The 15,047-nt window shown below is 47.4% G+C and overlaps 2 protein-coding genes across 6 annotated transcripts in view; one reads left to right on the top strand and one right to left on the bottom strand.

The window, feature by feature from the left end:
* Nucleotides 1-11,861, bottom strand: part of LOC147626488 (uncharacterized) — a 235,916-nt gene extending 224,055 nt beyond the window's left edge. Inside the window, exons 1-3 of the mRNA XM_086816559.1 lie at nucleotides 11,815-11,861; nucleotides 9,108-9,254; nucleotides 8,972-9,072 (exon numbers count right to left, since the gene is read on the bottom strand). Coding sequence (XP_086672685.1) covers nucleotides 8,972-9,072; nucleotides 9,108-9,127 — 121 coding nt within the window. The 5' untranslated portion in view covers nucleotides 9,128-9,254; nucleotides 11,815-11,861. The remainder of the gene's footprint in view (nucleotides 1-8,971; nucleotides 9,073-9,107; nucleotides 9,255-11,814) is intronic.
* Nucleotides 1-15,047, top strand: part of LOC147626487 (uncharacterized) — a 376,917-nt gene that overhangs the window by 273,090 nt on the left and 88,780 nt on the right. For all 5 annotated transcript variants that reach the window (XM_086816555.1, XM_086816554.1, XM_086816550.1 and 2 more), the window contains 2 exons: nucleotides 8,050-8,148; nucleotides 8,233-8,328. In XM_086816555.1, the coding sequence (XP_086672681.1) occupies nucleotides 8,050-8,148; nucleotides 8,233-8,328 (195 nt within the window). The remainder of the gene's footprint in view (nucleotides 1-8,049; nucleotides 8,149-8,232; nucleotides 8,329-15,047) is intronic.

Genomic DNA, 15,047 nt, shown 5'->3' with positions numbered 1-15,047 from the left:
GGGAGCAGATCGCGCTGAGAGCAGTGCTCATGAGTTAGGCCCCTTTGTGATTAGGGTCTACATGTTACAGCGATCTGCTAGAGTTACCTCAGGCTTTCAGTTTGTTGGTCGCCTCTCTAGTCCGCTACGTTCCTTTGTATTACCTTTTGCTGGCTCTGAGGTTTGGTCTGAGGAGAGTGTTTTACAGCATGTTAGTACTCACACTTTCTCCAAGTTGCAGGGTTGGCTTGGCTCTCCGCTCGATACGGCCTGGTTCCAGTCACTGTTCCCTCACTGTTGCGGCGCTATCGAGTGGCTGGATGCAGATTACTGTTTCTGTCTGCCGTCGGTTATTTGTCTACAGGACTCCTTCACGATGCCCTCCTCGATGAAGATATGGGGCGTCAAGAGGGTGGCTGTTGTTTTGAGATGTATGCAGATTGTGGTTAGTCAGTGGCTTGCAGATGTTCATTTTTTTGCCATGGGGAAGAGGATTGCACATCTTCCGCCGCAGGCTGGTTCTTTGGAGTTGACAGCTTCCTCCAAGAGGCAGAGATTGTGATGTGGACAGTTTTTTCTGCATTGTTACAGGGATGCTATATGCGCTTTTCATCATGGATGACATACTGCTTTTTGGGATGTAGTCTTGTGGTTTCCCTTTTTAGGAGTATAGACCGCCCGTCACCTTGTTGGATGTTTATCCGGGGCTACTATGGTTGCCTTGCTGTTCTGGCCTCTATGGCTATGGTTATGGATGTACAGTTTCATGCCTTCAGATTGCCTTTGCATTGGCCTTGATGGATGTATTTGCATTGGCCTTCATTTGGATGTACAGTTTTTTGCTCTTGGATGTACAGTTTTTACTCTCGGTTTTTTATCATGCGTATCCTCTCTTGGAATGTTAATGGTTTACGCACTTCGAGGTTAGTTGGGAACAGAGCATCCCGCCTCAAGAGAGAGATTGCTAGTGCCACTTCATCACCTGTGGACATTTGGATGCTGCAGGAGCATAAGTTGGCACATCCCGTTGGTCATCTTTTGGGCACTGGATCCCGTACTTACTGGTCACCATCTATTGGGGATTCTGGTCACAGTTGTGGGGTATGCATATCTGTCAGCTCCGCCTTTGTGAGCTCGGTGTGTCAGCATGATATATCGGTGCCTGGTAGGGCAATGTTTGTGGTACTGAGGATTGCGGATGCTTGGGTTGGCTTCTTGACAATTTATGCTCCGACCCATGCTCGAGCACGTTCGGCTTTTTGGAGCCTCTTGGTGGATGCCATCTCTCCTATGCTTTTGTCAGTTGATTCTTGGGTTGTCGGAGGAGACTTCAACAACATTGAGTCTCCACAGGACTACCAGGCGGAGATTGCCCCTGTGTTGACATCTATTGCGCGGTCAGAGCAGGATGCCTTGGAGAGATTTTTGTTATGTATTCATGTTGTGGATGCGTGGCATACGCCTTCTTTTGCTCACCATCCTCGCTCCTTAAGCTTCTCATGGGGCTTGCGCCGTCAGCAGGGACGCTTACTAGAGAGGTTGGATAGATTTTATGTTGGAGATTGGGCTTCTTTCTTGGGTGGCTCCATCTGTATTTGCCCTGGCACTTCTATGTCCGATGATAGTCCTCTTTCTTTGGATATTACTTTTGCGCGTCCCCTTGCTGGGAGGCGGGGATCTAGGATTCCGGACAGATTGCTCTCAGATCCTGATTTATCTGATCGTGTTTCTCAGATATGTAGTGCTGATCCTATACCTCATGATCCCTCTACACAGTACTCACATGCCGAGTTTTTGGCCACCTGTATCACAGAGTCCAGCATCTCTTGTAGGGAGACCACCTCCGCTTGTCGTCGTGTGGTGGCCCAGCGCGCGCGCTCCTTGGTTGCTCCTTTAGCTTCGGTCCAGCGGCTATTACAGTCCCATCCGGGTGATGCACATTATGCTGGTACCCATGCTAAGATTCTTGCAGAGATTCGGGAGATTCAGGAGAGACGATTTGAGTTCTCCAGTCACATGACAGCGGCTCATTGGGTAGCGCTTGGTGACAGGATGAACAAAGACTTCTTTTCTGCACACAGGGAGAGACCCTCTGGTACTTCTCTCCGTGCTGTTCTAGACGACCAGGGACTTTTGCAGACTCACCCTGACCGTGTTCTTGACATTGCTACCTCCTATTATGAGTCTCTTTTCAGTGCTGATCCGGTCACAGCTGACATTGAGGATGCCAGAGATACTGTGTGGTCTCATACGATACGCTCTTTCACTGCTGATATGGCCCGCACTCTTTTTAGTGCTGATCCGGTCACAGCTGAGATTGAGGATGCTAGAGATACTGTGTGGACTCATACGAGATGCTCGGTCACTGCTGGTATGGCGCGCACTCTTTGTTCAGAGTTTACAGTGTAGGAGCTACGAGAGGCAGTGGATGCTCTTGATCCCGTCTCCTGTCCGGGAGATGACGGTCTCACCAGACAGTTCTTCGTCACACATTGGGATGCTATCTCTTGGGTTCTGCTTCGCGGCCTACAGGAGATATATGATTCGGGTTCTATGCCACGTTCTCTTTGCTCAGGACTTATATCTCTTATACCTAAGGGTGGGGATACCACACTTCTGCGTCAGTGGAGACCTATTACCCTCCTCTCGACGGTATATAAGATATTTGCGACTATGCTGGCAGCTCGGGTGAGACCTTTTCTTCCAGACATCATTCATGGATCTCAGACTGCTTTTATCCAGGATCGCAGCATCTTGGATAACATCTTTTGCTATCACCAGGCTGTCGACTGGGCTCGCTCTACTAGCACCCCCCCTTGCTTTGTTGTTTCTCGATTTTGAGAAAGCCTACGACAGGGTGGACTGGTCTTTTTTAGAGGGGACTCTTTTGCGCATGGGATTTCCGCAGCAGTGGATCACTGGAGTCTCTGCTCTCTACAGGTCAGCATCGAGTGCAGTCACTATTGGGGGTTTTGTTGGCAGACCTTTTGACATCTCCCGCTCAGTGAGACAGGGATGCCCGCTGGCAGTATATCTCTACCTTTTTGTGGGCGAGGCGCTTTCGGACTTCATTCATGCACGTCGGAGAGACATTCAGGGTGTTGCTTTGCCATTAGCAGGTGAGCGCGATTTGGTTGATCAGGAGTATGCTGATGATACTCTATTGATGGTTCTTTATGCCATTGCGACCCTTGATGCTACACGCTCCGTTTTGGATGTTTACTGCTTGGCCAGTGTTGCCTGCATCAACTGGCACAAATCATATGGTATGCTTGTTGGTTCAGATGATGCACCGACCTGGGGTATTGTAGAGGGGTTTACTTGGCTGCAGCCAGGACAGTCTTGTCGTTATCTGGGTTTTCAGGTTGGATTGGATATTACACCTCAGCAGCAGTTTGATCCGGTTCTGCAGTCGCTTCGTCGAAAGCTATGCCATTGGTTAGCTCAGCACTTGTCTCTTGCAGGACGGGCCCTTGTGGCCATCCAGGTCCTCCTGGCCTCTGTTTGGTACATTGCTCCATGCTGGATGCTTCATACGGGTGTAGTGCGGCAGGTGCGACGCCTGATCCGCAACTTTCTATGGAGTGGTCGGGATGGCACTGTAGACACCAGAGCTAGAGTTAAATGGGCGACGATTATCCTGCCCACCTCAGAGGGAGGACTTGGTATTATTGATCCTGAGATGCAGTGTCGTGCTTTCAGAGTCGAGTACATCCTGCAGATAGACCACCTCCGCTTGCCGTCGTGCAGTGGCTCAGCGTGCGCGCTTTTTGATTGCTCCTTTAGCTTCGGTCCAACGGCTATTACAGTCCCACTCGGGTGATGCACACTATGCTGGTACCCATGCTGAGATTCTTGCAAAGATTCGGGAGATTCAGGAGAGACGCTCTGAGTTCTCCAGTCACATGACAGCGGCTCGTTGGGTAGCGCTTGGTGACCGGATGAACAAAGACTTCTTTTCTGCACACAGGGAGAGACCCTCTGGTACTACTCTCCGTGCTGTTCTAGACGACCAGGGACTTTTGCAGACACCCCCAGACCGTGCTCTTGATGTTGCCACCTCTTATTATGAGACTCTTTTCAGCGCTGATCCGGTCACAGCTGAGATTGAGGATGCCAGAGATACTGTGTGGTCTCATACGAGACGCTCTGTCACTGCTGATATGGCCCGCACTCTTTGTTCACGGTTTACAGTGCAGGAGCTACGAGAGGCAGTGGATGCTCTTGATCCCGTTTCCTGCCCGGGAGATGACGGTCTCACCAGACAGTTCTTTGTCACACATTGGGATACTATCTCTGGGGTCCTGCTTCACGGCCTACAGGAGATATATGATTCGGGTTCTATGCCACGTTCTCTTTGCTCAGGACTTATATCTCTTATACCTAAGGGAGGGGATACCACACTTTTGCGTCAGTGGAGACCTATTACCCTCCTCTCGACGGTATATAAGATATTTGCGACTATGCTGGCAGCTCGGGTGAGACCTTTTCTTGCTGACATCGTTCATGGATCTCAGACTGCTTTTATCCAGGATCGCAGCATCTTGGATAACATTTTTTGCTATCACCAGGCTGTCGAGTGGGCTCGCTCTACTAGCACCCCCCTTGCTTTGTTGTTTCTCGATTTTGAGAAAGCCTACGACAGGGTGGACTGGCCTTTTTTAGAGGGGACTCTTTTGCGCATGGAATTTCCGCAGCAGTGGATCACTGGAGTCTCTGCTCTCTATCGGTCAGCATCGAGTGCAGTCACTATTGGGGGTTTTGTTGGCAGATCTTTTGACATCTCCCGCTCAGTGAGACAGGGCTGCCCTTTGGCAGTATATCTATACCTTTTTGTGGGCGAGGCGCTCTCGGACTTCATTCATGCACGTCAGAGAGATATACAGGGTGTTGCTTTGCCATTAGCGGGTGAGCGCGATTTGGTTGATCAGGAGTATGCTGATGATACTCTTTTGATGGTTCTTTATGCCATTGCCACCCTTGATGCTACACGCTCAGTTTTGGATGTTTACTGCTTGGCGAGTGGTGCCCGCATCAACTGGCACAAATCATATGGTATGCTTGTTGGTTCAGATGATGCACCGACCTGAGAGGGGTTTACTTGGTTGCAGCCAGGACAGTCTTGTCGTTATCTGGGTTTTCAGGTTGGATTGGATATTACACCTCAGCAGCAGTTTGATCCGGTTCTGCAGTCGCTTCGTCGGAAGCTATGCCCTTGGTCAGCTCAGCACTTGTCTCTTGCAGGACGGGCCCTTGTGGCCAACCAGGTCCTCCTGGCCTTTGTTTGGTACATTGCTTCATGCTGGATGCTTCATACGGGTGTATTGCGGCAGGTACGACGCCTGATCCGCAACTTTCTATGGAGTGGTCGGGATGGCACTGTTGACACCAGAGCTAGAGTTAGTTGGGCGACGATTATCCTGCCCACGACAGAGGAAGGACTTGGTATTATTGATCCTGAGATGCAGTGTCGTGCTTTACTTACCAAGTTCATTGTCCGTGGTTTGTTTCCCGAAACTGAATCTTGGAAGATGTTGTTCAGATCAGTGTTGCACTCTGTGTCGCCTCGCTTAGGTACTCGGGATGGTCACACTTGGTCTGCCGGCATTCGCTATATTTTTTCGGATGGGCCTTTGCAGACATCTCACCTGTCTCCCTTTATGCGCTCTATTTTGGACATTTGGTCTTCTATGCGGCAGAGTTTGCGGAGACGTCCTCCTGCTTCATTACCTGAGATTGAGCGTCAGCCACTCATTTGGAGTCCACATGTATTGGATGCAGGGGGTCGTCAGCTTGGACAGAGGATGCACATTGACTGGGCTTCCTGGGATCATGGTCCTGCTGCTTCTATGTATGTATGGTCTCAGACACGTCAGCTCCCAGCGGATCTTATTGCGGAGGAGTTCTCCATTTGCAGGGGTGTCATCCCTCGTTTGGCCGAGATTGATGCAGCTATTCCTCCGCTCTGCGACAGCGCCGTTCGTGGTTTACATGAGATGCCGGAGCACATTGGCTGGTTATGTATGTTTGGTGATGAGGGCACCCCATCTCTTGTTTGGAGTTCACACTGTCACTATCCTATGTTGTTTATCCCTGTGGGTGTCCCTGACTGCTTTGGTCATGTCAGATTGCAGTATCATGGTTTGGGATGCGTGGAGGAGTTGAGGCAGTATGATTGAACTCCCATTCGTGTGGTGGGGTCATATAGGAAAAGGCGGGAGGTGGATCCATCTTTTCACATTGACATTGCCCCTAGTTGGCGATTATGGATTTGGGAGGGACGCCCCCTTTCGCAGTTGTATTGGGACCCTGGAGAGTGGGAGTGGCCAACTGTGGACGCAGGGGCTCGTCATGCATCTTTCTTTGCATACTCTGTGCCCATCGGGAGACATTGCTTGCTTCATCGTTCATTGCATAGACCGACTCGCTTAGGCACATGGCTTCATGCTGGTCTCTCCCATGCCTTTTTGACACAGTTTGGGTCTTCCATCTGGAGATGGAGGATCTCCCGCAGGATCACTTTCTTCTTTTGGATGGCTGCTCATGCGGGTCTTGCAGTTGGCACTTGGGGAGCTCAGATGGGTCATGATCCCATATGCATCCGCTGTGATCTACATGTTTCAGAGTCTCAGGCCCACTGCCTATGGTCCTGTTCTTCTGCCTTCTCCGTGTGGAGAGCAGTGGCTTTACTGCTCAGCAGGGCAGGGTTGCATGCAAGCTTCCTCAGCTGGGGATCTGTGTTGTGGCTTCTCCCTTGGCCTGGCCCACATATATTTTTTGAGGGGGAGGATACAGACCCTGTTCTTATGCTTACATCGATGGGGTATTCGCGGGGATGCCTCAGTATGATCCCTCCAGACTCACGCCACTTGGAGCACTGGCACAGGGATGATGTCTTCACATTGATCTCTGCGATTGCTATGTGGAACATTTGGAAATCACGTTGCATACATGTTCTTGGTCACACACACCCATCGTCACGTGACACCCTTGTCATGATCTGGGTGGATCTGATCCGCTCGCTTCGCTCCATTTATGATGCTTCTTGTCGACCGTCTCGTTCTGCTCAGGACAGACGACAGGCTTTCATTCATAAATGGGGCCGTTCATCACTTTTCTTCAGGATGGTCGGTGGACATGCCAGATGGGAGTACACCCCACCATTGTGGTTCATATTGCACTCCTATCACACACCACCATGACCTTGTGACCATGCAGGTCACCCACTGATACTATGTTTGTATGCCCCCACAGTAGGCCACCACTGGCACTTTGGGGATTTCTCATACTCAGTAATACAGATCTGTGCTTCCCAAAAGAGAGAGAGAGAGAGAGAGAGAGAGAGAGAGAGAGAGAGAGAAGGGGGGGGGAGCGGACATAGAGTAAGAGGGCGGGGGCTGGAACCGTGACAAAGAGAGAACCGGGGGGAGGGGGAGCCACAATAGCGAGCGACTCTGTGAAGTGTGCTTTCCTTAGTGATGATCTCCAAGAAAAGGTTTATGTTAAGCAACCACCTGATTTTCTTGCAGGTAAAGAAGGCATGGTCTCTTTGACTTTGAAAAGCTTTAGCATTCAAGAAGAAGAGGTGAGTGCGACGGTGGTACAGAGGAGGGGGGGAGCTTGATTAAGCGCGAAGGACGGTGCAAATAAAGGGGGATCGACTGCGTGCAAAAAACCAGGGGGTGCGAGAGGGTGGAGGGATCGGGCGCGATGGAACAGTGGGCTCGAAGGAGAGGGGCGAGGTGAAGCAGCGAGTAGCAGCGTGGGACAGAGGAGGGGGGCAGCTTGATTAAGCGCAAAGGTGGGGAAGGATGGTGCATAGAAGGGGGGACCGACTAGGTGAAAAAAACCAGGGGGTGGGAGAGGGTGCAGGGGTTGGGCGCGATGGAACAGTGGGCTCGAAGGAGGGGCAAGGTCAAGCAAGAGTACATAAATATGTTGATTTCAGTGTCGATATGGCATTATGAATTCAAATATTGTCTCAATGTAAAAATTTGATTGTGACATTCAGTGTCTACAAGTTTTAGTAAACATTATGTCTTCTCTACCTTTACGTACGTATATATTCAGGAGGAGATGACCCGCTACAAAACAAAACGGTACCAGGTGATGTAGCAACACCTACAAGCAATGAAAAGATTGCAGCAAGAGAAGACGAAAAGACTCCAGGTGATGTCTTGATATGGCATTATGAATGCAAATTTTGTTTCAATATAAAATTTGGATTCTTACATTCGATGTCAAAATGTGCAGATTCAGGTGCAGCAACATCAAAAACAGATGCAGGTGCAACAACAGTAATTATAGGAGCAGATTTAGGTGCAGCAACAACATCGAAAACAGATTCAGGTCAGTGTTCACAAAAAAATATTATTTAAACCAATGGTGAGACCCCCTACTATAAATTCAATCCGGTTTTTCCCAAATTTAGCCGGTTTGAAAAAGACATTACAAAATTTTCTTCGGTTTTTTCCAAATGTAATTTTTGTATCAAAACAACATTTTACAATATAACATTTGCTCCACACTTTTTCTTAGTTTGTTTTGCATTCCTGCATTGCATTCCCGAAAATATTACACAAATTTACAAGATAGTATGTAGGTACGTATGTATGTATGTATGTATGTATGTATGTATTTACGTATGTAGGTATGTATGTAGGTAGGTAGGTACGTAGGTAGGTATGTACGTAGGTATGTATGTAGGTAGGTAGGTACGTAGGTAGGTATGTACGTAGGTATGTATGTATGTACGTACGTACGTACGTACGTACTAGGTATATATATATATATATATATTATCTTGTAAATTTGTGTAATATTTCGGGAATGCAATGCAGGAATGCAAGACAAACTAAGCTACACTTGGAAAAAACCGAAGAAAAATTTGTAATGTCTTTATCAAACCGGCTAAATTTGGGAAGAACCGGATTGAATTTAGAGTAGGGGGTTTTTCCATTGGTTTAAATAATAGTTTTTTGTGAACACTGACCTGAATCTGTTTTCGATGTTGTTGCTGCAACTAAATCTACTCTTGAATTTATTGTTGTTGCACCTGCATCTGTTTTTGATGTTGCTGCACCTGAATCTGCACATTTTGACATCGAATGTAAGAAATCCAAATTTTATATTGAAACAAAATTTGCATTCATAATGCCATATCAAGACATCACCTGGAGTCTTTTCGTCTCCTCTTGCTGCAATCTTTTCGTCGCTTGTAGCAGGTGTTGCTACATCACCTGGTACCGTTTTGTTTTGTAGCGGGTCATCTCCTCCTGAATATATACGTACGTAAAGGTAGAGAAGACACAATGTTTACTAAAACTTAAAGACATTGAATATCACAATCAAATTTTTACATTGAAACAATATTTGCATTCATAATGCCATATCAAGACATTGAAATCAACATATTTATGTACTCTTGCTTGACCTCGCCCCTCTGAGCGCACTGTTCCATCGCGCCCAACTCCTGCACCCTCTCCCCCCCTGGTTTTTTTCACCTACTCGGCCCCCCTTCTTTGCATCATCCTTCCCCACCTTTGTGCTTAATCAAGCTGCCCCCCTCCTCTGTCCCACGCTGCTACTTGCTGCTTCACCTCGCCCCTCTCCTTCGAGCCCATTGTTCCATCGCACAAGATCCCTCCACCCTCTCGCACCCCCTGGTTTTTTGCACCCAATCGATCCCCCTTTATTTGCACCGTCCTTCCTCACCTTTGCGTTTAATCAAGCTGCCCCCCTCCTCTGTCCCACCCTCGCACTCTCCTCTTCTTCTTGAGCTGCTAAAGCTTTTCAAAGTCAAAGAGACCATGCCTTCTTTACTTGCAAGAAAATCAGGTGGTTGCTTAACATAAACCTTTTCTTGGAGATCATCACTAAGGAAAGCACACTTCACGGAGTCACTCGCTGTTGTGGCTCGCCCCACCCCCCGTTCTCTCTTTGTCACGGTTCCAACCCCCACCCTCTTCCTCTATGTCGCCCCCCCCGCCCCCCGCTCTCTCTCGCTCTCTCTCTCTCTCTCTCTCTCTTTGGAGTAACCAGGGCTGTATTAAGTCATACTGTCATCCCATAGGCTGCCAAAAGGCCTAGCGCTATGGGCAGTACCAAAAACCTATATACCAAAATATAAACTCAGGGAGGCTGATGAGAGGCATGGAGCAGAAGCCAAAGCGGTACCGCATAATGCCATACCATTGAACCCCTATCCATATGAAAGAACTGTGGGGAACTCCCCCAAGTACGAAGAAAGTCAAATCTTCTCTGCTCTGCAGCCCTAGAGGCACCCTATGAAGCATCCCACTAACTACGCAGAGTATGAATCAACTCAGACCAAATGACGCACAAGGTGTCAGCGGAGGTCGAATGCTCATCACTGAGAACATGCATACATCTGGCCTTCCAAATAACAGAGTGATACAAACAATCGTACTGAAAATAGGCTCTCTGATCTGAGAGGTGCCATCTCTCTCTCTCTCTCTCTCTCTCTCTCTCTCTCTCTCTCTTTTGAGAAAAGTTATCTTCTATTAAAAAGCCACCTCAAGCAAAACACCTCAAGGTCCAAATTACATCAAGAGCTGATTACAAGATACAACCAGGGTGAAAAAACCCCTCAAAATAATCATGAAGAACAAAGCTGAGGGGAAAACCCTAGCTAAACAGGGAAATTAAGGGAAGGAGGAGGCGACGAAGAGGATAAAGGGAGATCAGGAAGAAGGAGCTGCAGCAGCCGAAGATCTGACCATGAAGCTCGGAGGAGAGAGGGGTAAGGCTAAGCAAATAACCCCGCATTTGATCAAAGAAAAAACTCCTGCAGGCAAGCAGTAGCCTGCCTCAAACACACACCCCACCCGCACACACACCAAGCAAACACATGCAAGACACACACACACACACACAAGAACCCTAATCCTGCGCCCACACATACACACACGCAAACACACACGCACACACCCACGCATGCAAACACACACACACACACACGCATGCAAACACACACGCACACACCCAGCGCAGGAGAGGGGGCACGTGCGGAGGAGGCAGGCGAGGGGGGCTGCCAGGGCTGCGTGAGGAAGCAGGCGCCCAAGGCACCCGCTCCTCAAACGCTCGCTCTCTCTCTCTCTCTCTCTCTCTCTTTTTGGGGAACAGGGCTGTATTACTGAGTACCAAAAACCCCAAGAGATGCTACAGTAGCCTGTCTCACTGGGAAGTACAAACTGTGAGTGAAAGTGAAAGTCCTACAGTAATATCAAGGTGGCTGGTAGGAAGAATGGAGGATAAACCACTGAGGAGGACTGTAATGCCACTGAAAAGTCCTACAATGAGACACGCTACTGTAGCATCTCTTGATATTCTTCCTCAATATGTATGCAGGTATGTATGTATGTATGCAGGACCCAAGTATGTATGCAGGTATGTATGTACGTATGCATGTATGTATGTATGTGTGTATGTATGTATGTATCATGTATGTATGTAGGTAGGTATGTACGTAGGTATGTACGTAGGTATGTATCTAGGTAGGTACATACGTACTATATATATATATATATATATATATATATATATATATATATATATATATATAACATATTATCTTGTAAATTTGTGTAATATTTCGGGAATGCAATGCAGGAATGCAAGACAAACTAAGAAAAAGTGTGGAGCAAATGTTATATTGTAAAATGTTGTTTTGATACAAAAAATTACATTTGGAAAAAACCGAAGAAAATTTTGTAATGTCTTTTTCAAACCGGCTAAATTTGGGAAAAACCGGATTGAATTTATAGTAGGGGGTTTCACCATTGGTTTAAATAATATTTTTTTGTGAACACTGACCTGAATCTGTTTTCGATGTTGTTGCTGCACCTAAATCTGCTCCTATAATTACTGTTGTTGCACCTGCATCTGTTTTTGATGTTGCTGCACCTGAATCTGCACATTTTGACATCGAATGTAAGAATCCAAATTTTATATTGAAACAAAATTTGCATTCATAATGCCATATCAAGACATCACCTGGAGTCTTTTCGTCTCCTCTTGCTACAATCTTTTCATTGCTTGTAGGTGTTGCTACATCACCTGGTACCGTTTTGTTTTGTAGCGGGTCATCTCCTCCTGAATATATACGTACGTAAAGGTAGAGAAGACATAATGTTTACTAAAACTTGTAGACACTGAATGTCACAATCAAATTTTTACATTGAGACAATATTTGAATTCATAATGCCATATCGACACTGAAATCAACATATTTATGTACTCTTGCTTGACCTTGCCCCTCCTTCGAGCCCACTGTTCCATCGCGCCCAACCCCTGCACCCTCTCCCACCCCCTGGTTTTTTTCACCTAGTCGGTCCCCCCTTCTATGCACCATCCTTCCCCACCTTTGCGCTTAATCAAGCTGCTCCCCTCCTCTGTCCCACGCTGCTACTCGCTGCTTCACCTCGCCCCTCTCCTTCGAGCCCACTGTTCCATCACGCCCGATCCCTCCACCCTCTCGCACCCCCTGGTTTTTTGCACGCAGTCGATCCCCCTTTATTTGCACCGTCCTTTGCGCTTAATCAAGCTCCCCCCCTCCTCTATACCACCGTCGCACTCACCTCTTCTTCTTGAATGCTAAAGCTTTTCAAAGTCAAAGAGACCATGCCTTCTTTACCTGCAAGAAAATCAGGTGGTTGCTTAACATAAACCTTTTCTTGGAGATCATCACTAAGGAAAGCACACTTCACAGAGTCGCTCGCTATTGTGGCTCCCCCCCCCCGGTTCTCTCTTTGTCACGGTTCCAGCCCCCGCCCTCTTACTCTATGTCCGCTCCCCCCCCCCTTCTCTCTCTCTCTCTCTCTCTCTCTCTCTCTCTCTCTCTCTCTCTCTCTCTCTCTCGACAGGGCAGGAGTCAGCTGACATTTACTCTCGCAGGATGCCAGGTGGAGGTGGTGACATCATACGTGTACCTAGGGGTTACCTTCTCTGCAGTAGCCACACGCTTCACCATGGGTTCAGCAGCCAGAGCTAGATTGACACGGGGATATGCAGCATTGGCTATGCTAGAGAGACAATGCCACCAGGCGCATTTTCAGGAGCCCCGGACGAAGGGGTGGCTATTTGACACATTAGTCACACCGGCATTGATGTATGGAGCAGCGGTATGGGCGCCAGGCCTTGCTACCCATTGGTGGACACAGATAGGCCCTCATGATGGCACGCATGATACGCAGCAAATCGTCAGTACCTCATGACATTATCCGAGCAGAGTTTGCTGCGCCTCCTATGATGGTAGAGGCCATATTTCAGACTATATGCCTGCTAGACAGATTTAGAGAGATGCCACAGGACAGATTGTCATACAGAGCTTTTGAGGCATCTAGACAGCTGGCTGAGGCAGGAGACAGAGGATCATGGTATGCACAGGTCACACATTGGTTCTCACAGCATGGCCTAGACATGGATCATCTACCACCATTCCAGTATGATAGGGATGCACCACATATCCGTCTCTCTCATAGTGAGAGGAACAGAGTATTGAGACAGGATCTATGGCAGCTCTATACACGAGAGACATGGATATCGCCTACACAGCCTCTTCCACCGAAGATGCTATACTACAGAGATCACTTCATGAGTATCACTGATGATGGATTTATAGAGAGGCCTAGATACATGGAGGGCTTTTTATCACACGGCTCCCGAGTGGCTATTGGTCAACTCAGAGTTTCATCACACCGATTGGAGATTGAGACTGGCAGAGCAGCACGGATCCCCCGAGAGGAGAGGGTATGCAGATTGTGCAGAGAGGAGGTGGAGAGTGAGGAGCATTATGTATGCAGATGCAGAGCATATACAGCCATGAGAGAGAGATATCCCATTCTATTCAGAGAGCCACGTTCCCTACACTAGATCTTTGAGGCAGCAGACCAGCGCATACTGGGGAGATACATTCTAGACATACAGCGCCACAGAGAGACATTATTACACGCTCAGACAGCTCCAGAGGGGGGGAGACAGACACAGATTACTGCATTTTTTCAGAGATCCATCCCCCTCCCAGCCCCTACACGGCAGGGAATTACTCTCCAGAGAGCAGAGACACTTAGAGCCCGCAGGAGACAGAGGGCACCTGGCTTTCGGACACCACGCCTATACCACATACATACATATATATATATATATATATATACATACATATATATATATATATATATATATACATATATATATATATATATATACTGTTGCCCTTTTGCTTGGTTGTCCTCGGGTGCCCCCGGGTTTAGCCCACCGAACACAGGAGTAGCACAACACTGTGCTGCACCCTCTCTCTCTCAGCCCTATTTTCTTCCCATCGTGCACCTTCTTCTCTCTCACCCCTCAGCCACACCCCGTCACCTGTACCCTTTGTTGCAATTCCTTGTCAAAAAATCTGTAGCAAAAGAGCATTTGAAGAGAACAGTCAATTTGCAGGTAGATTTTGGAACAGGGAATTTGCAGTCAGATTTTGAACAGAAGTTGCGAATTGCAGAAATTATAAGTACAGAAAATTGGAAACAGTGCAAAATTATAAGTACAGAAAATTGGAAACGGTGCAAAAATTTTAGAATTGCAGAGATTGTAGATAAATGTGGAATAAACATGTATGCATAATGTGGGAACACCTATATGCATAGTGTGGTTCAAAATTACAGAGATTGTCGACAAAAACAGGGAGAGTGCAATAAACTATATGTATGCATACTGAGGAATATGTCACAGTCATGTATACATAAATGTCGTTGTAGGTTATGTATGCATAAGTGTGGGACTACAAATTGTATGCGTACTTATGATTTCGACTCTAAATGTAAACAAGGGATAATGGGGAATAGACATCCATGATGGATACATTGCCGGAAGCTAATACGCGAGGTAAAAAGGATAGGAACTATAGCCTTATCTAGGACAACACACAAAAAATCTCAGATATCAATGTCAAGAATTGCATCACAAACATGAAAGACTGATGCAGAATGTAGGACATGGACATTGAGGGCATGCAACAAAGATTGAAGGAAGAAATAGATGCAATGTATGCCGAC

Source organism: Cibotium barometz, chromosome 22 (genome assembly GCF_041138505.1).
Source record: "Cibotium barometz isolate CiBa-2024 chromosome 22, ASM4113850v1, whole genome shotgun sequence".
In the NCBI taxonomy this organism is placed as follows: Eukaryota; Viridiplantae; Streptophyta; class Polypodiopsida; order Cyatheales; family Cibotiaceae; genus Cibotium; species Cibotium barometz.
The sequence above is the reverse complement of the archived record's forward strand: the minus strand, read 5'-3'. Positions and strand labels throughout refer to the sequence as shown.